A 23,114-nucleotide genomic window follows, 5' to 3' on the forward strand; every position below is an offset into this window, starting at 1 on the left:
TCTTTTATAATTTAATTAAAAAAATTATATTTTAAAAATAGACAAAATACCTTCTTTTACTTGTCCTTTTATGTTAAAATAGAGTTAATTTTTTCTATGAAATGATCGTCGATTAGATTTTAGGTTATTTATAATTACTTATTTTTATATTATAAATAAAGTTTGAATAATATATTTATTTATTTCAAAAATTTATAGATATATATATAGGCCACTAACTTAGTTCACCTGTCTCTTAAACACCTAAGAACACACACATCTAAACCTTTCTGCACCCGCCGTCTGTCGCACAAACAGTTGAGAGATCGCCGGAGCGGCAGTGGTACCTGTGACTTTCTCGCTCTTGTTCCTCTCTCCTCTTCATAGGTATCCTTTGTGCTTTCAAGTTAACTTTTGAATGTTTTATTGGGTTAATCCTTGAAAGCAAAATAATGGGTTGTTCACGCATGTTGAATTATGGGTGGGTTCATCGCATGTCAGCTTTTCAGTCATGTGTTGTTATAGTTTTGTGAATATTGTGCGTCGTGACTTTGGTTTAACTAGTTAATTTGAATGGTGAAAATTTGATAGCTGATATATGGACGAGAAAAGGGGATTGTTCTTGCTAATAAATCGTGTGAAACTGAACAATATCGTGTTAGAGAGTTTTGCATGATTGGGTATTTGATTGTACATGTTTATATCTTAGAGAGTTTTGGATGAGATGGATATGTATTATGTTTATAGTTTGGACCTGCTGCTCTCCTAGAAACTTTGTGGAAAAGTTGACCTCTGCTGTTGAGTTATGCTTGAGGATGGTTGGAGTTATAAGCTATAACTATGGATGTTAAATGGTATGGTGTATTCTTTGTTTTTTGGAGTGGTTCTCATTTTAGGGCTGTCTTGTAGTGTTTGTACGAGTGAGTGAAGGAAATGGTTGGTGTGCGCATGTGTTAATTGGAGGTTTGTGAGCAACCACGCCAAGTGTTTTTTAATTGTTATAAGGCCAAATCTAATGTAGAACCCTCCTTACTTTTATCTTTGAGAATCATTAACTTCTGAGATTATTCTAATGGCGTTTTAGGATTATTCTTTTTGAGGTCTTAGGACTCCTCCTAAGAATTCACCACCTTCTTGGACCTTGGTGTAGACCAAAATTGCTCCCCAAACAACTCTGGTATGTTGATGATTAAGGTGCCAAATTTTGTGGAGGGTAGAGTTTTACACATTTAGGTGACTAGTTAGAACAAACTGGCTGTTAGTAAGACTATTTGAGAGAACTCTTTATTTAAATATGAAACCTCATTTTCAGGTGCAATTGTATAACATTATATTTCATGTGTAGCGCTGTAGTAAAAGTTTAACTATGAATGGGAACTAGGTATTTTTGACTTATGAAATGAGATCATTTGCTTTTTACCTAAGATGCTTTGACTGAATTTTGGGATCGTGTCTTAATGTGAGTTTATGTATGACCTATTATGAGTTTATATTGTTCTTCACTTGTCCATGAAGATGTAAAACTAAAGTTATTTATATAATGACCTATCCATTTGAGATATTGATATAAGGCAATCAATGCATTTGAACGTGTGCGTTCCTTGTGCGATGCGAGTTTTTGCAGTCCTATGTGATGGAAACGGGATTGGGATTTATAGTTGGTTTTTCGTATTCGAATCTGATTCGGATTGTGGGAGATGCTAATGAATTTTTGTCTTGATGTTGTACTGGATTTTCTGAACAAGTTAGCGTGCTCTAAATTTTGTGTCCTTTCGGCGCTACATGTGAGGAGGCCAGAGGTGACAATTTCCATGAATACGAAAATATAAATTAGGCCAGCCCATGTATATGATCGAAAGGCTAATCCTTAAAATCCAGAATTCTCACCAAATGCAATTGTCTCTCACAAAGTTGATCTTTTCACTGAAACAGTAAACAGGATTCAGAGTCAGCAGCTCAGAAAGAGTTAGAGAAATGGAAAATGGAGGCTATGAAGTACCTGAAAATGCCAATGAACGTGTGTGAACTTCAATTTTCAGAGTTTTTATGTTGTTGAGCACTTGAGCTCTAAAATGTCGTTCTCTTACTTAATATTTTCTGGTGATTTTCAGATTGCCCAGGACCTCAGTCTGAATCAGCTGGAAAATCTGATGCTTGTGAAGGATGTCCTAATCAGCAGATTTGTGCTACTGCTCCCAAAGGACCCGATCCAGGTCCATTTTCCCACTATTTTTTGGGTCATGCATATAATGATAGTCATAAAGTTGGGGCTTCAAGTTTATACCTTTTTGTATAGGCTGCAAATGCCTTTTAATGATTGCTTGCTATATGTATGAACATTCAGATGAATTCCTTTTGGTGGGATTTACTAGCAATTTCTTCAGGAAAAGGTTAAAGTTTGGTTCTTGAAATGTTGGCATTGATGATGAAAGCATTGTACTTGATGATCATTGCCTATCATCTGCACTAAGCAAATGAGTAGATGTTTCATACTTCTACTTACTAACTAAATATCTCGTGCATTAATGTTTTTCACCTCGACTAAAACAGTAAATAAAGAAAATTAAATTCAACGGAATCAAAGCTAACCATTTAATATTTATAGATCAGAGAAAAGAGAAGGGAGAAGGGTTAGGTAAGGCCATACTATACTTGAATGATTGATAAGTATCTGCCCTTTTGTTGTTCTTAAAGGATTCTAAAATGCATTAGGTTGGAAACAACTTATAGTATGTAAATCATCTGTAGAATTATTTATCTCTGATTTCTTGTTATTTTAGTTTGCTAAGAAATATCAAATCGTGGATTGGTCTTTGCCGTTGCATATGACTATTGTCAATTGGACTCTTTACATTTTTGTTTCTTTTTCCAGACTTGGCTGCTATTACTGAACGCATGGCAACAGTCAAACACAAAATATTAGTCTTGTCTGGCAAAGGTGGTGTTGGCAAGAGTACATTCTCGGCTCAACTATCTTTTGCCTTGGCAGCTATGGATTTCCAGGTGGGCCTCCTTGATATTGATATCTGTGGTCCAAGCATCCCGAAGATGCTAGGTCTTGAAGGACAAGAGATTCATCAGAGTAATCTTGGATGGTCTCCTGTTTATGTTGAGTCCAACCTCGGTGTCATGTCTATTGGATTCATGCTTCCCCACCCTGATGAAGCCGTCATATGGAGAGGACCTCGAAAGAATGGAATTATCAAACAATTTCTGAAAGATGTTTACTGGGGGGAGATTGATTTCCTTGTAGTCGATGCACCACCTGGGACCTCAGATGAGCATATTTCAATTGTCCAATTCCTCCAAGCAACTGGAATAGATGGTGCTATCATAGTTACCACCCCACAGCAGGTATCTCTTATCGATGTGAGGAAAGAAGTGAGTTTCTGTAAAAAGGTAGGATTGCAAGTCCTTGGAGTAGTCGAAAACATGAGTGGTTTTTGCCAACCCTTGTCAGGATTCAGATTCATGAGTGTCACAGAAACTGGTGAACAAAAAGACATGACGGACTGGGTTATTACATCCATGCAAGAGAAATGTCCAGAAATGCTAAATTTAATTGCTTTCAGCGAAGTGTTTGATAGTAGTGCTGGTGGTGGTGTTAAAATGTGCATGGATATGGGCGTCCCCTTTCTTGGAAAGGTTCCCCTGGACCCTCAGCTGTGTAAAGCTGCTGAGGAAGGAAGATCTTGCTTTGATGACAGTAAATGCCTGATAAGTGCTCCTGCCTTAAAGACCATCATAGAGAAACTGTTATCACAATTGGAAGTATCTAGAATCGAGGAAGGTGCATAGGTGTGGGCTATCTGAACCAGTTTCCTTTGTAAATCATCAATGTATTGATGTACCTTCTCTTTTTATAAAATTAAACAAAGAAGGGTTCTCTTGGAGGTGATATGTTTTCTTGAAATAAAATAAAATGAGAATTTTTTGCAGCACAATCATTGCTTTATGCACAGGAGGCAAATTAGTGTCCAGGAAAGAATTGATTATAGCACCAACCACAAGCACTTCATCAACAAGCTGGAATTCGTGTTGGGGGTTTGTCACCCATGTTGATTCTAACGTAAAGGCTGAAAGGAGGGAACTGCTATTCAATATGTGAGCAGTAACAGCAGGAGATGAAGCTCCAGGAGATATGAACATTGCCTTAGCCGGTATGATTATGTAAACTTTTATTGTAATCCTGTTTCTTGTATATAGCACTGCGCTTCTCTCGTTTTAGTTTCGAGCAGTATATAATTTGATTATCAGTCTGTTTTTGCATTTTTGTCTGGCTCAGTTTCTTTTTCAACAACAAAGATGATAGGACAGATCATAATGTCTTGGATTGAGTTCCAGATATGAAATTTCATGTCACTTATTTGGGTAGCATGTAAGTGGATTTATGAATATTTTTAAATGTATACGTGATAATATGATAGAATAACATATTATTATTATGTGTAATTTAATGTTCACAATTCTATTTAATTTATCATAGAGGGCCATGACATAGCATAACTGATCTTGATTTAGTGAAAAGTTGAGTTGTGACGCAGGCATGTGACCTATCATAGAGGGCCATGACATAGCATCTTATACATTTTCCTATATAGCAGATATTGTTTTATGCTGTGTATATGTTGTATATATACTACGATGACGTACTTGATAATGAAAATTTTATATTTTGTATTTGGATCGATGCACTCAACTGCACATATCACAGAGAATTTTAATTTTTTAGACTATATTCATGTGAAATTATAAATAAATTTCAAATCTATTTTATATAAAACCATTTACAGTTTTTATTTTAAATCATTTCATTAGCAGCCTTACCGATTTCCTCTAAATTAGGGTAACCAGCACTTTTCATCATATAATTTTAGGGTCTTTTCACTTTTAGTTTCATTGATTATAAAATTCTTACTTCTAATCCCGTAATTTTTAAAGGTAGCACTTTTAGTTCCACGACAATTCTTCATTAGGTATATTAATAAAAAATACCACGTGCTTAACAAGTGATTGTTCGAGTTTTTACACTATTGGCCCGTTGGTTAGGGAATTTTTACTTTTAGTCTCATAACTTTTAAAAATTAGTATCTTTTGTCCGATGCACTTAGCATCTACGTGGATCTTTTCCGTTAAATATCTAAAAGAAATGTATCATGGGACTAAAAATACTATTTTTTTAAAAAAAAAAAATTATAAGACAAAAAATAAAAATTTCATAATTAATAAAATAAAATAAAAAATCTAAATTATGAAACGAAAAATACTATTTCCCAGTTTCCCCTCCTAATTATATACTCTGGCGAATGTGGACTACTGAATTTGTTGTCGGGCGTCGCCTGGACCTTTAACAAAGGACACATGATGGCAACATATGAGTGAACATTCAATGTAACAAAGGGTACATGCATTCTCATGGCTCATATTGCACTACCTTAATTATTTCATTCTTGTATATAAATATTTTGTGGCCTTCCTAAATTTGATAGGAAGTTAGTTTAATTAGGGTTATAAATGCTCGGGCCAAAAGATGGAGCTGCAGCCAAATTCCTACCATAGAACTGTCCCTCAGAACATAAAATATGAAGTTATCGGGCTCAATTGTTCGGACATGCCTAAAACATTATTCGGCCTAGGTTACGTATATTGTCAGGAAATACTTTTGTCAAAAAAAAAAAATAAAGACTTGCTTTAGTCATAATTAAGATACATAATTATAGAGGGAAAAGGGTACATTATTCATATTTTTTCAATTTTTCATATATTTTAAAATTTTAATTTAAACCTCAAATGACTGAAATCTAGTGATCATGAGGATTGTACAACATCTCATTCGAATTACGTTGTCCAAATTTTACCTACAACATGAAATGGAACAATTATTGGAGAAATATATATATATATATATAGATGTGAACGTGACATTCAATTAATGTTTGGAATTTCATTTCAATGCAATAAGGACAATGCGATAGTAAGTATGAGTTGAAATTGTTGGATTGGACATGAGATTTTTCTAGAAAATTTAAATATTGGGTCCACTTGGAATTATAGCTATTAGAAATTACTATGCAGTTGCCTTGTGTTTGTGGTACACACACAATTCATTATGCACAAACAATTTATATATAGTTTTCTGAACCAATGAGAGCTCATAAATATTTCTTAATATATAGTTTGTTTTTGTAAAATGGAGTATAGATCGAGCCATATCTTTTCCATTCCCGTCACACTCCAACAGATCAAACAATAATAATAATAGAGAAATTCGTACCTATGTTATATATGAAATTTATACTTTAAAATAATAGAAGCGTTTGTTTTTACTTTTATTTTTCGTTGGTTTCAATTTTTTAATTTTAACAAAAAAGAAAAAAGTAGAACTATTTGTTTCTAAATCTTCCATATATGTATATGTGTGTATTGAAAAGAAATAAAACCTAGAAATGGGAATATATGAATGGTCCTCTGAAGAACACTCATCAATATTCCTCCTACCTTTCAATTTCCTTTAGAGCCAATCATTTCCCACTTGCTTTGTTTGAGGACCCAATGACAATACCATTCTTGTGGGGTTTTTTGACTCAATTACTTTAATATCTATGGTTGATCTATCACTTCTTTCGGTTTTTTTATATATATAAAAAAATAAATTTAATTGTCATGTAATTATTTGTACTTTGAGAAGAATATACGTATACATGAATTGTTGTTCGAGTATAAAAAGGAGGGGGTATGTCTTGTATCAATAAATATTAGTCTATACTATAGTATACCCTTAATTAGATTATCTGATCATAAATTTAAAATTAAATTGTGAGATTTTTCAGTAGAAAATTTCAAATATAAAATAATATTAGACGATTATTGCACATTTTGAAAACATGATCCTAATTAATTAACAATAAGAACTTGACGATGAAAAATATTCTAGAATTTGTTACTTGTGAGTTGCTATAACTTATCTTTTTTTTAAAATACGAGTTGTTATAACTTATTTGTAAATGAGACTACGATGGTTGCTATATGTGAATTGGTATGTCACTACAAGAGAGCTTCAGGGATGGAAATCAGAGGCGGAAAAATAACTGTCAATTAGTTTTATCTTTTATACACGTATTGAGATGGAAAATACTTTTGTCTTAAAATTATATAATAATAGGAAAAATTATTTTTTTTGTCCTTTCATTTTACCGCCTATTAGTTTTAGTCCTATATGTATGCTTTTTGTTTATTTAGTCCTGTAAGTTATAAAAATAATGACAAATAGTCTGAATTAGGATTTTCTACATGATTTTTTAGTGAGATTTTGAAAATAAGCTGGAAATTGCCACGTGGCAGGCAATTTTTTGAATTTCCGGTAATTTAGATACGTGTGCAGGCATATGTAGTAACATTTAGCTAACAATGCTAACTGGACATTATTTAAATACTAAAATTCCAAAAAAATTATATAAAATATAATTTTTTTATAATTTAAATTAAAATTATAATATTAAAAAAATTAAATTATTTTAAAAATTATATTATTTACTATAAATAATATTAACTATACTTATAAATTAATATTTAATTTAATTAATATTAACTATACTTATAAATTTAATTAATATATATTTTTTTAATTTGCGAACCGCGATTAGAGCGTTGCTGCCATTGCTGCGCAGGAGCACGATCGCGCCCTTTCACCTCTAAGCGATCATCATCGCCACCATAACAGAGGGCGACTCATCGCCCTCTCATGAATGTCAGGGGATTGGGGAGGAAGGACGGAGGGGATGGGGATGAGAGCGCGAGCAGGGGCAGGATGGGAAAAATGGGGGAGAAGTTAATTTTTTTTAAATAATAATATATTTTTATATATTAGAATTATATATAATATAATTTAAGATTTGTTAATTTTTATCCCCTTTAAAACAGATCCAACATATCTTCCAACACATATCCCCTTTAAAATATATCCAACGTATCTTCCAACACATATCCAAAGTCACATAGCAGCCATGACATCTTTTAGGCCGAAAATTAAAATTTCGATTATCGGAAGATTAACTTTTATCATTTTTGTAACTCATACGATTAAATAAACAAAAGGCGTACTTATATGACTAAAACTAATAGGGAGTAAAATTAAAGGACGAAAAAAATAATTTCCCTTACAATAAAATTACAATTATGGTATCTTTCATAAACAACGAAACGTCTAATCTTTTACGTAACATCTTTTCCGTAATAATAAATATATTTTTCAGTATAAGAAACTCAATGTAACTAATAACATAATTATCAGCAAAAACTTGGATGTCTACTTAAGTAGAATCAAAATATTTAAACAATTTGCGAGTCATCGGAAGTATATATATATGTAGCTATTATATGATCAAAAAATGTAAAAATTACATAGATACAATAACACAGCGACAGTAGCAATGATTAACATGAGCTATTATTGGTATCCTCCCAAGTTGACAAAGAAACCCAAATCCATTATAATTCGTTGAAATGCATCAACAAATTGCACTATCTACATTATGATGATAGGGACACGCAATTTGAAAACCATAAATCATAATTTAAACTCATAAACTGAGTTTTCAAAACAAAGTCTTATATAGAAATTATATGATTTTGTTATTATAGTTAAATTAAAAAATTATGGTGAATACTACACAATAGCTATTAATATATTATTTTAATTTGCAACTGAAGTAAAAATATTACAATTAGATGAATTATGGGAAATGTCGTTAACGTATATAATGAATAATTTATTTATTTGGTAGTATATGAACTCATTATAGTGGACCCACCAACGTGTATATTAGCATCAAAATCTACATCCCAAATGATAAAAATGAAAAGTAAAAATCCAAAGTAAATTAAAGAGTAATTAGGTAACTGGAAATAAAGAGGGGGGAGAGAGAAAGGGAGGGGTAGGTACTGCATGTCCCAAAACTTATCCTTAGCCTGTGTTTAGCTTTCCTTGCCACCACATGTCTTGTTTCCAAATCTTTATCATCTTGAGGCCGACATATCCAAAGGGGACCATTCTACAAAGAAAAATACATATATATATATATATGTATAACAGATAAATTTTGCAGTTGATTAGCTCCTATGCATTTGGAGAGAGAGAGAGTGTGTGTGTATGTGTGTAAATGAATGATGAGTGAGTGCATAGTGCCCAACTGGAATCTGAGGCACCAAAGACAAGAAGAGCAAGTAGAAGGAGAAGAGAGGAACAGATCCCCTCACGTGCAATTTCACCAAAATCTCTCTTATGTTGTCCCCATGTAATGCTTTTATATGCTCTCTTATCCTAATTCCCAAGATTCTTCTCTGCTTCTTTTCTCTCTCTCTCCCTCTCTCTCTCTCTCTCTATCTCTCTTCATCATATATATATATATATATATATATGCAGCATGATATATATATAGGGGGAAAACAGAGAAAACTTTCTTTCATGTAGGTAATCTATAGTACTGTTTCTTGACAAGACTCCATATATATGATAATGATGATGATGATATGATGATGAGTTCCATTTCCAGGTCCAATTTCCCCCTTTTGTACTTATTTTTTCATTATTTCCAACTACCACATTTTGTGAACCATCCATCTCAATTTAAGTTAAGCTTACATCTACCCATTTTAGTGCTTTGAGAATTTCTTAAAATACTCCCGATTCATGGCTATTTTGGTGTATGAAACTTCTCTTTATGTCTTACCTAGTTCTTGTCTTCATTAGTTTTGTACATTTTCATCTTGGAATTACAAGTTGTCCTCTATATGTATGTGTGTGTATATATATATAGTTATTGGAACTCAAACTTAGTACGAGAACGAGATGGGAAGGGCGGAAAATAACAATTAACATGTAATGAGGCTATTTTTTGTTCTTGTTGAAAATTTCATTGTTATGTGGACCTTATTGTTTCCAGGTCTAAGTATGAAGTGACGGAGCTGACATGGGAAAATGGGCAGCTAGCGTTGCATGGACTTGGGGGAATTCTTCCTCCTCCTCCTCCTCCTCAAACGTCCAAGCAAACATGGGATCATAAACCCGGAGTTGGAGACACTCTTGAATCCATAGTCCATCAAGCTACTCATCAGCTCCCCCCAAATGGTAGAGATCATCACGGAAAATATCCCACCTCGACGTTGGCCGTGAACTCCACCTCCCACATGCACACGGAACACAATCAGGACGGAAAATGGAGTGAAAACTCCACTCACATGCACTTGCAGCATGAGAATCCAGATCAGGGAGGTGGGAAATGGAGGGAAAGCCTTTCCCACATGCAGGTGGAAGGGAATGGGGAGATGAAACCGAGCCCCACCACACTCTCCGGCGGAAAATGGAGGGAGAACTCCAACTCGGCCCAGCAGATGGAAGTAAAAGCAAATCCAGCTGCCGCGTCTTCCGGTGGGAAATGGAGGGAAATGGATGATGAGCAGGGAAAAGGGGTGGTGAAATTGAGCTCCAAATGGGGGGAAACGCATTCGAAAAGGGTGAGATCAGCGGCGGAGCAGGGGTGCGGGAGGAAAAGCTTTCAGGCGGAGGAGAGCGGCTGCGCGAGCGCGAGCGCAGCCTTCTGCAGAGACACAGACACCACCATGATGACATGGGCTTCCTTTGAATCCCCTCGAAGTTTGAAGAGCGCCAGGAATGCCGACGATGATTCCGCCTGTCATGACTGCTCGGTAAATATCTATTATTTCAATTTGTTTTCTTTGTTAATTTATTTGATTTTTAATTTTAATCATTGTTCTTTTTATTTACAAAAAGAAATTAATATTTGATTTTAGTTATAAAACGTGTTTATATATACATATATATATATATATGCATGCTTCATGAGTTTGTCTTTTAACTTCTAATGTCTAACTTAAATTTCGTACATAAAGATCTTTCGGAAAAAATAAACCTTGATACTTTCAAGATTACAAACAGCATTTTTAGAACTGAATTGAACATAGATTGATTTAATCGATACTGACTTAAAATTTAATAATATTTTTACTAAAAATCATAAAAAAAATTGTTTTTATAATTAATATATATCAATATTTTAATTGAGTTAATATCAGTTGTCCTGTCCACCCGGGAGGAAATCAGGTTCCAATTCAAATACAGGTTGCCGGTTGTAATAAAAGCATTTGAAATCAAGAAGATATAGACATGGATAGGATATGATGACATACGTATAGTTCCACTCCTCCAATTCCAAACCATAGTGCATGTCTGAATTAGTGCAGACATGTAATCAATTCTCACCGACATTGGGAACTTGATATAAATGTGCTAACGTATTATAATATTGGAAACTGATGCATGCATCACATTGCTCTCTATCAAATTCATTTTTTTTATTCTCAATTTTATTACATTTTTTGTTTGTTTTTCATTACAATTTTTTTTTTCTTAAATGCGATAAATGACATAATTAAAAGTAAAATGCAAGAGGATTTGTAATTAAAAACAGCTGTATCATGAATTGTGAAGATGCAGTCCCTAAATAGCATGTTTAGGACTACCATAAAAAAGATAGTAATTTTCATTATTTTTCTGAATTAAGGGGATCAGATACTTTATTTAAAAAAAAATAAAGAAAAAGTGGAATAAAATTACTGGAGGCATTATTAATTAGCATTATAAAATTATGATATCTTGGCAGGATGGACAACGCATGACAAATGGGCAGAGCTTCCGCTCCCAATCGTCCACACGACGCAGTCGGGCTGCAGCTATACATAACCAATCAGAACGGGTACGACGAATGTTTAACTGCAATAAGTTTGTAATAAGTCGATTAAAAAAAAATATAAATTTTGGGGCAGCTTTTTTAGTTGAATTAAATACATATAATGTGATGATTGGAATTGCTTAACAAATTGTATGCATGGCATCCTTGTAGAGACGTAGGGACAGGATCAATGAGAAGATGAAGACTCTTCAGAAGTTGGTCCCTAACGCGAGTAAGGTGAGTATTTAAGAAAACGTATTTTATTTCACATTTTCTTGCACTACTTAGTCTATCAAAGTTTGTAATAACACTTTATGACTTAAAACTTCAAGTCATGAAGTGGTATTCTATTGTCAAATATATTAAAGGGTTTTATCCTCTTATGAAAATATTAATTAATAGGGATAAAAACTCTCCAAAATAAAAATAAAAGACAATCCGATTCCCTCAAGTTTTAGAAAGAAGTTCACTGTCTCTTGCATCGAGCAGTTGCATTGCCCTTTTCTTAAAAGTTTATACGGGGGTCGGGATGCGTTTTTATTCTTTGTTTTCATAGGGTATATGTGGCGCTTAATCCCAGATCTTGAATATTAAATAATTTTTTTTTAAAGTTTAAACTTTTAGTTAAGGTGGTCATTCCGTACTCCTAATTTCTACTGATTTACATGTAGACTGACAAAGCGTCGATGTTGGATGAGGTGATTGAGTACCTAAAGCAACTGCAAGCACAAGTTCAGATGATGAGCAGTGCAAGAAACATGCCCCAAATGATTGTGCCTTTGGGAATGCAGCAACAACTTCAAATGGCTCTATTGGCGCGCATGGGAATAGGAATGGGAATGGGCATGGGAATGGGGATGTCCGGAATGGGGATGGGAATGCTTGATGTCAACAATTTGGCCCAGAACCTGCCCCGTTCCGTTCCTCCCTTCATCCATGCGGCCGCCGCCAGCCCTCTTGGCGGCACCACCACGGCATCCTTCGTGTCGCCGCCCTTTGCCATGCCTCCGATGGTTCCTTCTCCTCCTCCAGCGACGGCTCCGTTGAAAGCCAATGTTGATGCTGCCCACGTCAATGCATCCGTGCCTAATTTTAACGATGCCTACAACACATTTCTCACACAAGTACGTCACTGATTTTGAATCTTGGACTTGAAGTCTTATGCCTTTATGATTAAGTATAAAAAGGGAATCTATACATAATAAAATTTGGAATAAAAATTTAATTTGATATTTTAGGTGACTGATGAATTAATACACAAGTTATAATCGAAATAAAAAATATTTAGATTTTCTATGTTAAAATTTATATCGTCTCTTGAATTATTTCTAATATATATAGTATGTGAACGGACATTTTTTTTCTTAAATATTCAAATAATAGTTTTATATATGATATATAAATATATATATATATACGTATATGTGTATGAAGCGAAAACAAATATACATGCATTAATTTATTGAAGGGGTGCTTCTGCGAGATTATTTTAAGCAGTTTATCAATTTTATATTGAAAATAAGTTGAAAATATGACAAGTATATTACACTTGTTGTATGATTGATTTGTTCGAATGATGTTTTTGTTGTTTGTGTTTTTTGATTATTAAAATGCAGCAATCCATGAACATGGATTTGTTCAACAAAATGGCAGCTGCCCTCTACAGATCACAACAGCCCAACCAACCACTCACCTCCTCACACTCACACCCAAACGATGCTGCAGCAGATTGACAACAACAGCAATAATATATGCTTAATTTTAGCCAATATTGCAAGTTGTATCGAAATATTGACCTTTATATATATATATGGGTGGGGTGAGAATTCAACGGGTAGGGTCGTCTGTATTCGGGTTGTTGTTATATGTGGGTGGAGTTCAAACTAAATTTATTTATGTATGTAGATTATTTGTTGTTTAGGAAAAAATAAAATATTGGACTTTGTAATAGGTGAATAGGGATTTGTAAAACAGATTGTATTTGCGTGGTTGAATGTTTGGTAGCATTTTTGCATTAAAAGCAACGAGTTGATTATTCTTATTAACTAGTTGAGTTTTGATTTACGTCAAAATCACCAAATTGAGTTGTGATATGGGGTTCAACAACATCACAAAAATCGAAATATCTTCTCAAAAAATTTAAATTATCGGAGGACTGACCTGCAAAATCATAAATTTTGATGCTTAAGTTAATAATGTGTTTGACAAAATAAAATGAGAAACACTTGAATAAACATGAGATTGTGGCGAAATAAATTATGCGATCGGAGATGGAGTGCTTGAATATGAAAAATGGAGCTGAAATCTAAGTAGAGAGTGCACAAAAACAACAAGGGTTCCTATAGCCTTGCTTTCGAGAAGTGGAATGAGCTAAACTTACTTTCTTGATTCCCATTAGACCACTATTTATAAACAAGCTTTGGAGAGATTTCAGGATTCGTTGGGATTAGTTTAGATATACTTGCAATCTTTAGGATATTTACTTTGCAGGGATAATATCATCCAGCATTTAGAGCTATCTTCTAAAAGATATGCTAGCTCAAAGTGATCTTGCTAAGTCAATCGCTAAAATAAAAAAAGTAGTTACCTACTGCTTCAAACAACTAGATTCAGCTGGCTATAACATCCCTACTGACCCCTTTATGGCGATGTGGCTTATGATGATATGACGATCTTGCTAGTTGGTACTAGGTCTACTGGAACACCTTATTTGTGGATACTGCCCAATCAGTAGGGTGGTTAGACTAGCTAGCGGGCATGATATCCTTAATGCTTGTAAATTGTGCTTAACCCAACAAGGTTTGGGCTTAATATGGATAAGGGCTCGACTCTTAAGCTTGGATTTGGCCAAACTAATCATTAAACTTGAAAAAATATTTGCAGTAGATATCAAGTACCATACATAGTACCATCAAAATAAGATGACAAAAAAGGCTCTAAAAAGTCAAGAAAATCACAAAATAATACAGGGATTCACATACTTTTATTGGGGTAGAGTTGTCCTGAATGACGTTATAAGTTCAATAATACAAGCCGTATTGATGTGATGCATCCAAACATATAAGCGACATCAATACCCTTATATTCCAAAATGATTTCATTTATTTGAATACCAAAAGATAGTAATTACATTCAGACTTAGTACCTACGTATTGTAACCTGCAGATGCAAAACTATAAAAATAGATCTGAAATCGTATCAACCAATCAAGACGACTTAGGAGAGTATATTATTGTTTTAGTTCAAATCATATTCAGATATCTTCATCATATAAAAGGTTATATTATGGCATTATAATGCCAATTAATTAAAACCATCATGGAAATTTAAATTAATCTATATATATATATATATAGTAAAAGAAAATAAAATGAGTGCAAATATTGAATTGAGCATTGAAGAATGATGGCATGAAATGAAGAAAGTAGTTGATAAGAGCAGAAAGAGTTGGTCACTGTCATGAAGGTGCAGTAGGATAAGGTTTTGTTTTCATTAAATTTTGGAATGTGAAAAGAACCAAAGGTCTGTGTTGTATGTGGTCCTAAATTCCAACCAGCCAAGTTTATGATCACATCTCTACTTCATATACTTTGATGAATGGGCCACTCACCAAGAATATACACCTTTAAAGGACTTACTCTAAATTCTTTGCCCCATTGCCCTCTTCTATCTCTTAAAGTACTCTAACTCAATTTATTTAAAAAATCTTATAAATTTATATATTAAAAGTTTAAGATAAAATAAGATATAAAATATTAATAATAATAGTTTCGTTCATCACGATAAAAGTATCTGTCATAAGCTTTTTTTGAAAGCAAGGAGTTCCTAATTTATTTTTAAAATTTTAACAAATTTTGTAACTAATTGAATAATTGTTGTCACTCATTACTTGTCAAATATGACACACTGAACAGATTCCCCTGCTTGAATCTCGTTCAACTCATAAAGACGTGCAATCATTAAAATCAGATATCAAATTAGGGATCGACAAAATAGATGGGAGTTTTGTTCTTTTTTATCAATTCTTATCAAAATGACCCAATATCTTTTTTAAATAGAAAGCTTGTGGGCCATTTGTAGATCTGAAGTTCTGCTCTATCCGTGTTTTTGGAGTTGTCTTATTTTATTCAAATACTTTAACAATATATTTTGAAATATGATTTGATATTTGATAATTTTTTTAACATATTGTGAGCCTGAGTTTTATTGTGTTTGAAAATCAAAACATAAAAAAATTATCACAAATAAAAATATGTATTTTATAGATAAAAATGGGTAGAAATTCTATCTAATCTTCTTATTATTCTCTTCAAAAATATATTTGATTAATTCAAATGTAAAATTTTCTTGTAGATCTCCCTTTGGCTTTGTTTGAATTTTCTATAACGTTAACTCGAGGGCATTTGCCAGTAATCCCGAATTAAAATGATATAGTCTTGACTTCGGATTGAAGAATTTTAAAGTAGATTTGCCACTTGAATCTTCTTGAGAATATATCTGAAGATTTATAATGTTAATCAAGAGCTTAGCCCTTGTAATCTCAAATTAAATGCTATAATTTGTGCCGCACCTTTGACGAATGACTCGACCTTTGCCTTGAATGTCTTTGAATATTCCTGAGCTTTTGAAAAACTGTGTCGAGAGAATTATTTAGCCTGCTTTGCTTGCTTGAGTCTTTGTGCACTATCTCTGTGTGTTATAGGTGTCAAAGAGGTAGAATTGTAATACATTTGAACATATTTTGTATTATCTCTTTACAATTTAATTTAAAAAGATAAATATATCAAATATTTGAAATGATATGATTGATCAACTTGGCGTTGTTCTTTTAATATTTGCATTTTTTAAAGAGATAAATATCACAAATATTTCTTTTGACTTGAGTTTTCGTTCTCTATCTCTGTGTGTTTGAATGAGCTCTAGTGACGCCTTTATATAAATGCCAAAGAGGTAGAGTTGTAATACACTTGAACATATTTTGTATTATCTCTTTATAATTTAATTTAAAGAGATAAATAATATGATTGACCAACTTGATATTATTTTTTTAATGTTTGCATTTTTTTAAAAAGATAAATATCACAAATATTTGTCTTGACTTGATTGGAGCGTACATGGAGTTGCTCTACGTGGCGCTGTTTAATTGGCTAGAATCTTTGATTTTGAAGCATAATTTGTTTGATCGAAATACTTCATCTGGACACTTGTCGACCATTGATTTGATGGCAAATTCATGAATACAAATCACATAATTCCACAAACACTTTAAATTCACATAATTTTCACAAGTACAATTACTTAGAATTTGAGGTTATATATACGAAAGAGGTGAAGGGACCAACTTCACACCTCTAACTTACCTAAACCCAAATAGAACAATGTTGAAGACAATCAATGTAAAGTGGTCCTAATATTTTCTGTTCACATTTCCATGTCTTAATAAATGTGTTCTCTTCAATCCTTTCCACCCCACCAATATATATATATATATATATACACAATATAATATTATATGATTTTTTTTATTTTTTTTATTTAAAAATTTAGATGATTTCGACTCTAAATTATCAATACGGACCAATGCATGCCATCGACATCATAGACAATTTATAGAATTACTTACAAATTATCTACTTACTAGCGGTCGAGAATCGAACATATATACAATCATCTAAAATGGTCGGTCATTATACAATGAATATTAAAATTTTGAGGATTAGCACAATAATAATTGAATATAATTTTGTATAAAATAATGTATAATCCAATTTACACATTTAAAAATATGTAGAAGAATATTGAGGGAATGTCATTTTCATTGGCAGAAATTGTATTATAGGTAGTAGTGTGAAGGCAATACCATCATAAATGACTTGACCCACAATGGGAAATGAAAGTGATGGGTGTGACAATCTAATTGTGCACTAGTAATGATCAGTCAACACTTGGACCAATCAATCTTCTTTACTAGATCTCATCTACTTTTTGTTTATCCTTTTGAGTTGTACGTTCCATTCTTTTGAAAGCAAGACTTTGTTTGGTTTTTGTTTTTACAAAACTTCATTTTTAATTTCTATACTATTCTAAGTTTTGGCATCATGTAAATTCTGAACATGTTTTATTAGATAAATGAATGTATGAAATATTTTAGACAAATTTAATCAAACGCGTTTTTAAATTAAAATTTTATTTATAAGCATGATCTAATTCATATTTGATCGGCATATCATTATAATTAAAAGAGATATATACACATATACAACTGGGAGTGTCAAGTAACATACATATACCTTAACATTTATTGTCTTTTGGTGTTGCCCACTACAACTGGGCAATAGTGTTGACCCATCACGCATTTGTATTAAGAACTTCCAACATGCTAACAGAAATTTTCAGCATTTTGTTGTCAGTTAATACATCAAACCAATGAGCTTTTGCTAGTTATACAAGTTCCCATTTATCAAAAAATAGAATTTTTATAAACAGACATCGGCCATGATCCTTGGCTTATCAGATGAAAAAATCAATCATTTTCCAGAAGATACAAAATTCGGAAATGGAAGTGTCTCGTCTAGAAGCTGTGGTTTGCGTCAAGATAGACTTTATAATGAGAGATGATAAACGCCTTCTAATTGGCTTGTATTTATGTGTGCACAAACAAATATAAAATGATCTTAGGGCCAAAGTGGCACAGAGAAGAGGTACTCTGCAATTGCACTCTAGCAATGGACAATTGTGCGCATAAAGATGCTGATACTTCAATCTATGCGGAAGAATGAGGTGCCAATCTGAGCGACCAAATGAATATCATCGAGATCTGAGTGAAGCATGACCGGTGTCTCCCAAATGTTTATGCAGTTTATTCCTGTTAAAAGGATGGAAAGGATTTCAGAGGGGGACTAACGAAAACGACAGACAGAAGGAGAGCTAAATTTAGCAAATTGCAGAAGAAAATACCTGGAGTCGAATTGTTCTCCACACTTCTCACATACATTAGTATCAGAACCATTTGTTGCCACCTGAAAAACATTGGTTGGCACCAAAACTTGTCAAGACTGGAATAAGGTATTGCATAAACACCAATATGTTATTTACTTAAGAGTAAAACTAAATTAAACAGTTTGGTTGAGGGCAGCAGTCTATCTAGTAAGAAACTTGATGATATAGTCCGTCGAGTTTAAACCATCCCTGGGTAAGAGACCTTAGCCTGGTTGCTGGCCCAGCTCTCCAAATGGGTTAGGTAATTATTTACACTCTCACCCGTAACTTTATACATTATAATCATAGAAAATTGTGACGACGAGGTACATGCAGTAAAAAGTATCCTGTGCAGTTGCGCAGACCCACCCGTCATGTCTTGGTATATGTAAACAAGCAAAACAACCCAGAAATGGTTTTAAAGATTTCAGTAAATCAATTTAAGACACAGTACCTTTTGTTTCCTTCCTTTGGATGCAGCCTTCAACCTGGAAGCATTTTCCTTCTTTGCTGTATTTTTCTTGTTTACGGCTTGCTGCGGACGCTTATGACTCCTTTCTGTTGCATCATCTACTCTCCTCCTAGCCTCAGGTTCTGGTAAAGGATGGGAACTTGATTCCTCGGCATCATCATCTCGTTCATCCTGCTCACCAGCCTCACCATTTCTCTCTGGCACATCCGCTTTCATTGTTTCTCCTTCTTCTTCTTGTCTTCTACCTCTCTGCCTCCTGCTTCCCCTGTTCCTTCGTGAACCTTTTGTGTTATTATATTCCATGAACTCCAATTCATCACCATCCATCTCCACTTGAGTTTTATTTGATGAAGCCTTGGGCTGATTCTTGCTCGTCCCCTTACTCCGAGACAACATAGCTTCAATCATACTGGCCTCATCATCATCTGATCCCAGCTCTGCAGCTATTCCCTTCCATCTACTATGATTATCAGTACCAGAAAACTCGTCCACTTCACTAGATGCAGTCTTTCCATCATCACTATCATCTCCTTCAATTACAACAGCATCTTCAAATTGCTCCGGTAAATCATTTACCCTGTTAGTTGCTGACAAATCACCAACAACATCTCCTTCAACCTCCTTTTCTTCCTCTGCTTCCCTTTCACTCCCTTCTGTTGCTTCATATTCTTCATCTTCCTCTCTAAATGCTTCCCTCAGCTCTGCCACCTTCTCTTTGTGCTTCTTAGACTGCTCATGGTTCTTCCATTGCTTATCACTCTTGAACTTCTTGCTACAGACCACACAATAGAACTCCTGTTTCTTTTCCTCCAGCATATTCTCAGCCTCATCTTCCTCCACCTCCTCCACCTTTGCCCACTCCTGCTCCTCATAATTCCTTGCCTTTTCTGCTTTCTGTCTCTCCAACTCTTTCTTTCTCCGTTTCTCTTCCTCTTTCTTCCTCTCCATCTCCTCATTCCGCTTTACCTGCATATCAATTACTCTCTTATCCCTCTTCTTCACAAACTCTGCCAGCCCTCTCACAGTCTCATTATACTCTCTTCTTGCCTTTTTCCTCAACTTCTTGTTCTCCTCCTCCATTACCCTCCGTGACTTCCTGTTTGGACCTGCCATAGCATCATACTGATCCGCCCAAAAGAAGTCCATTACTGTGATAAATCCCAACCAGTAGTTATAAAATGCTGTAACCTGCATAAAAATAAATTAAAACATTGTAAGTCTAACAGAACAACTTATGATTAAAACTTAAGTCAAACACAGGCATGATACTATCAAACATTTGAAAGAGTCAAAGAGATGCAAAATTCTGCTATTAGTAAGAGCTCCAATAATCACCCGGAAGTTCCGATATTCATTTTCTTCTCTTAAAAGGATTGGTAAGGAAAATAGCAAAATAACAATATCTAAGAAAGTAAAAGACAGGTAATTTCACAGAGGAGAAGCTGCCATCACAACTAAAGAATGTATAAAAACACTTCAACCTGCAGTTTCTACTAAGAATTTTTGCTAATGTTTTATCTAAGACTAGGGGCCTCATCCTAGCAAAGGAAGCAATAGCAATACAGCCAATATTGTACTATCCCAATGAGCTCTAACACATCAGAAAATCTGTAGTAATTGAATTTGTTCTAATAGTTTGTTTAAACATTACCTAGCATAGAATGATGGATTAATTAGTAAGCTTTTTTTAAAAAAATCATTTTACCTTCCTTCTCCATTTTCATTGTATCAAACAAGGGGAATATGAGAATTACTTTCCTTGAAGTCATACCCGAAAACTTTAAGGAAAAAGTACTATACGAATCCTAAGCAAAGTAGGTGCTCATTCCCTTAGACTTCTCTTTCACCTCATGAACCAAATGAGGCCTAATTCTTATTTTGCTTGGCCCCAAGTAGATCCGTCCGTGTTTCACAAGCTAGGTTGTTAATATGTGTAGACAGCTTACATCCTAGATGAAACTACAGAAATCTTAGATGTTGTTATCAAAAGACACAACCCCGAAACACATTAGTGCATTAGGAGAAAACTAAAAGTGATATGCACAACTATATAAGCATAAATACATGCAAAGCTGTGACACTTCGAACTTTCAAATTATTTAATAATCCAAGATACGAGTATAGTTTAGGTAGTTCCAACTTAAATTGCATAAATGAACACTCATAACAAGCATATTTTGGTGGTACCAATTAAAATTCTCCACATTCAGACCAGAGTCAATAAATTGCAAACCCAAATGAAAACAGTGACGGCGAAAATCTTGCCTGAGCATAAGGGCTCTCCAAATTGCCCATTACCGGAGCTTCCCTCGGCAAGGGCAACCCTAATTTCTTCGTAAAATTCACCTCATTCGCGTAAATCTTCTCGAATAGGTCTCCATAAACCTTGTAAAAACCCCTCCCCGAGTCCGAGTAGCCGGAATAAACCGAATTTGAGAAAAAAGGAAACAAATCGGGCACGAAACTGGACGAACCGGTAGCAGTGGAACTGGAGAAGAGGATTTGGTTCCGGTGCGAGTCGTACCAGGCCCGCTCCCGCTGGTCGGACAGGACCTCATAGGCGTTCACGAGCTCCTGAAAAGCGGCTGTAGCTTCGGCTTCGGGGACTCCGCTTTGGACGAGCTTATCCGGGTGACGCTGGAGCGCCAGCCGCTTGTAAGCCGACCGGATTTCATCGGCGGTGCAGTCGCGGTTCAGGCCGAGGACCTCGTACAGGCATCTCTTCTCCGAGGATGCCATTTGCTGAGGATGATTGCTGTTTGATCAGTTGCTAGGGGTTTGGTTTGATTCTTGTGTATTTATATATGTTAGGGTTCAGGTGCTGAAGGGAAAATAGCAGTCAAGATGGAACCAAGTAAAAATGGGATTTCGATTTGAAAATTTGGGGAAAATTGACAATTTGCCCCCTCTAAGTATGGGGTTTAGAATTTTCACCCTGAATTTTAGAAAATTTACACTTAAAAAACAATATTTTTTAAATATACAATTTTGAGTCTTATTTTACCTTTCAATTGAAATTAAAAAAAATTATTTGATATAGAATGCATAGTGTTTTGTCTCTCTAAGTTGGTTTATCCACTTCTGCAATAGAAATTTTTGTTTTTTTTGTGACTGTCGATTGCTTTTTTGAAAATGCAAATTAAATTTAAAAAGAAAGAAAACACGATTTTACAGGCTTTCTTGGAGCCCCTCTGCCAACTTAGCATCAGTGGTGCTACGAGTTGGCCTCAGCGATATATTGGTGATAAGTATATAATGCAACTTAAGTAGTAAAGTCTTAAATTATGAATATATAAACAGGTAAAGACTACATGTGTCGAGCTTTCAAGTAGGTTATAACCCCTATAAAAGGCAGAGTAATCCTAATTGAAAATGAAGCGAAATACTGATTGTATCATAAAAGACCCTTATGCCACATCCCAATCGCCATTTCTTTATTTACTAATTCAAGTAATTTTACTTTCAAAATCTCCATTGGTGTCCCTAAAAAAGCGTACAGGCCAAATAGCCAAAAAATGAGAAATAAATCACGCAAACCTATTGAGAAGTTGCGAGTCCAAAACCCTGGCAAAGGTGGAGACTCGATCATAATGAAGCCCAAACTAGGGAACATCCTCAGATAGTTCCAAATGGCCACCATGTAGGATTCTTCAATCAACATTACTAAGGGCCCACTAAGATTGGATAAGCATCAGTCGCGGAAGCCAAGATACATGGTGGTGTATGGGTTAAGCATTTAAAAAAATTTCATTCACTATATGTTAACATTTAGCAAGATAAGTTGCCTAACTAAAATATTACATCAAAACCGTGTTTACTTTGGTATATGGGATAACTGGGCCACACAAATGCATTTGGAATTGTCTTGTTGATTCGTGGAATTAGGCCAAATTAGTAAGTCATTTACTAATTTTAAAATTTCTTTGATTATAAGACTG

General features: G+C 34.3%; 3 protein-coding genes across 7 annotated transcripts; 2 read left to right on the top strand and 1 right to left on the bottom strand.

The window, feature by feature from the left end:
- The first annotated feature begins 218 nt into the window (after nucleotides 1–218).
- Nucleotides 219–4,248, top strand: LOC105168861 (cytosolic Fe-S cluster assembly factor NBP35). 2 transcript variants are annotated; one of them, XM_011089042.3, is made up of 4 exons: nucleotides 219–366; nucleotides 1,912–1,996; nucleotides 2,091–2,192; nucleotides 2,852–4,248. In XM_011089042.3, the coding sequence occupies exons 2-4, from the start codon at nucleotides 1,954–1,956 to the stop codon at nucleotides 3,775–3,777; spliced, it is 1,071 nt and encodes a 356-aa protein (XP_011087344.1). In that variant the 5' UTR covers nucleotides 219–366; nucleotides 1,912–1,953; the 3' UTR covers nucleotides 3,778–4,248. The 2 variants fall into 2 exon arrangements, with proteins under 2 accessions (XP_011087344.1, XP_088739615.1); XM_088883489.1 differs by lacking the exon at nucleotides 1,912–1,996 and having other exon boundaries at nucleotides 220–366.
- Nucleotides 4,249–9,092: 4,844 nt separating this feature from the next.
- LOC105168862 (uncharacterized) lies at nucleotides 9,093–13,746 on the top strand. Of its 4 annotated transcripts, none has more exons than XM_088883485.1 (6): nucleotides 9,093–9,272; nucleotides 9,921–10,683; nucleotides 11,658–11,750; nucleotides 11,898–11,963; nucleotides 12,398–12,850; nucleotides 13,343–13,746. In XM_088883485.1, exons 1-6 carry the CDS (start codon nucleotides 9,142–9,144, stop codon nucleotides 13,457–13,459), a joined length of 1,623 nt encoding a protein of 540 aa, XP_088739611.1. In that variant the 5' UTR covers nucleotides 9,093–9,141; the 3' UTR covers nucleotides 13,460–13,746. The 4 variants fall into 4 exon arrangements, with proteins under 4 accessions (XP_088739611.1, XP_088739614.1, XP_088739612.1 ...); XM_088883488.1 differs by having other exon boundaries at nucleotides 9,153–9,277; XM_088883486.1 differs by lacking the exon at nucleotides 9,093–9,272 and adding an exon at nucleotides 9,347–9,444.
- Nucleotides 13,747–18,182: 4,436 nt separating this feature from the next.
- On the bottom strand, nucleotides 18,183–22,006 carry LOC105168863 (DNAJ heat shock N-terminal domain-containing protein). The gene is made up of 4 exons (XM_011089044.3): nucleotides 21,442–22,006; nucleotides 19,159–20,364; nucleotides 18,684–18,745; nucleotides 18,183–18,591 (listed from the first exon to the last, which is right to left on the bottom strand). The coding sequence occupies exons 1-4, from the start codon at nucleotides 21,913–21,915 to the stop codon at nucleotides 18,534–18,536; spliced, it is 1,800 nt and encodes a 599-aa protein (XP_011087346.1). The 5' UTR covers nucleotides 21,916–22,006; the 3' UTR covers nucleotides 18,183–18,533.
- Between the last annotated feature and the right edge of the window lie 1,108 nt (nucleotides 22,007–23,114).

Source organism: Sesamum indicum, linkage group LG8 (assembly GCF_026168435.1).
Source record: "Sesamum indicum cultivar Baizhima isolate 11 linkage group LG8, ASM2616843v1, whole genome shotgun sequence".
Classification (NCBI taxonomy): Eukaryota; Viridiplantae; Streptophyta; class Magnoliopsida; order Lamiales; family Pedaliaceae; genus Sesamum; species Sesamum indicum.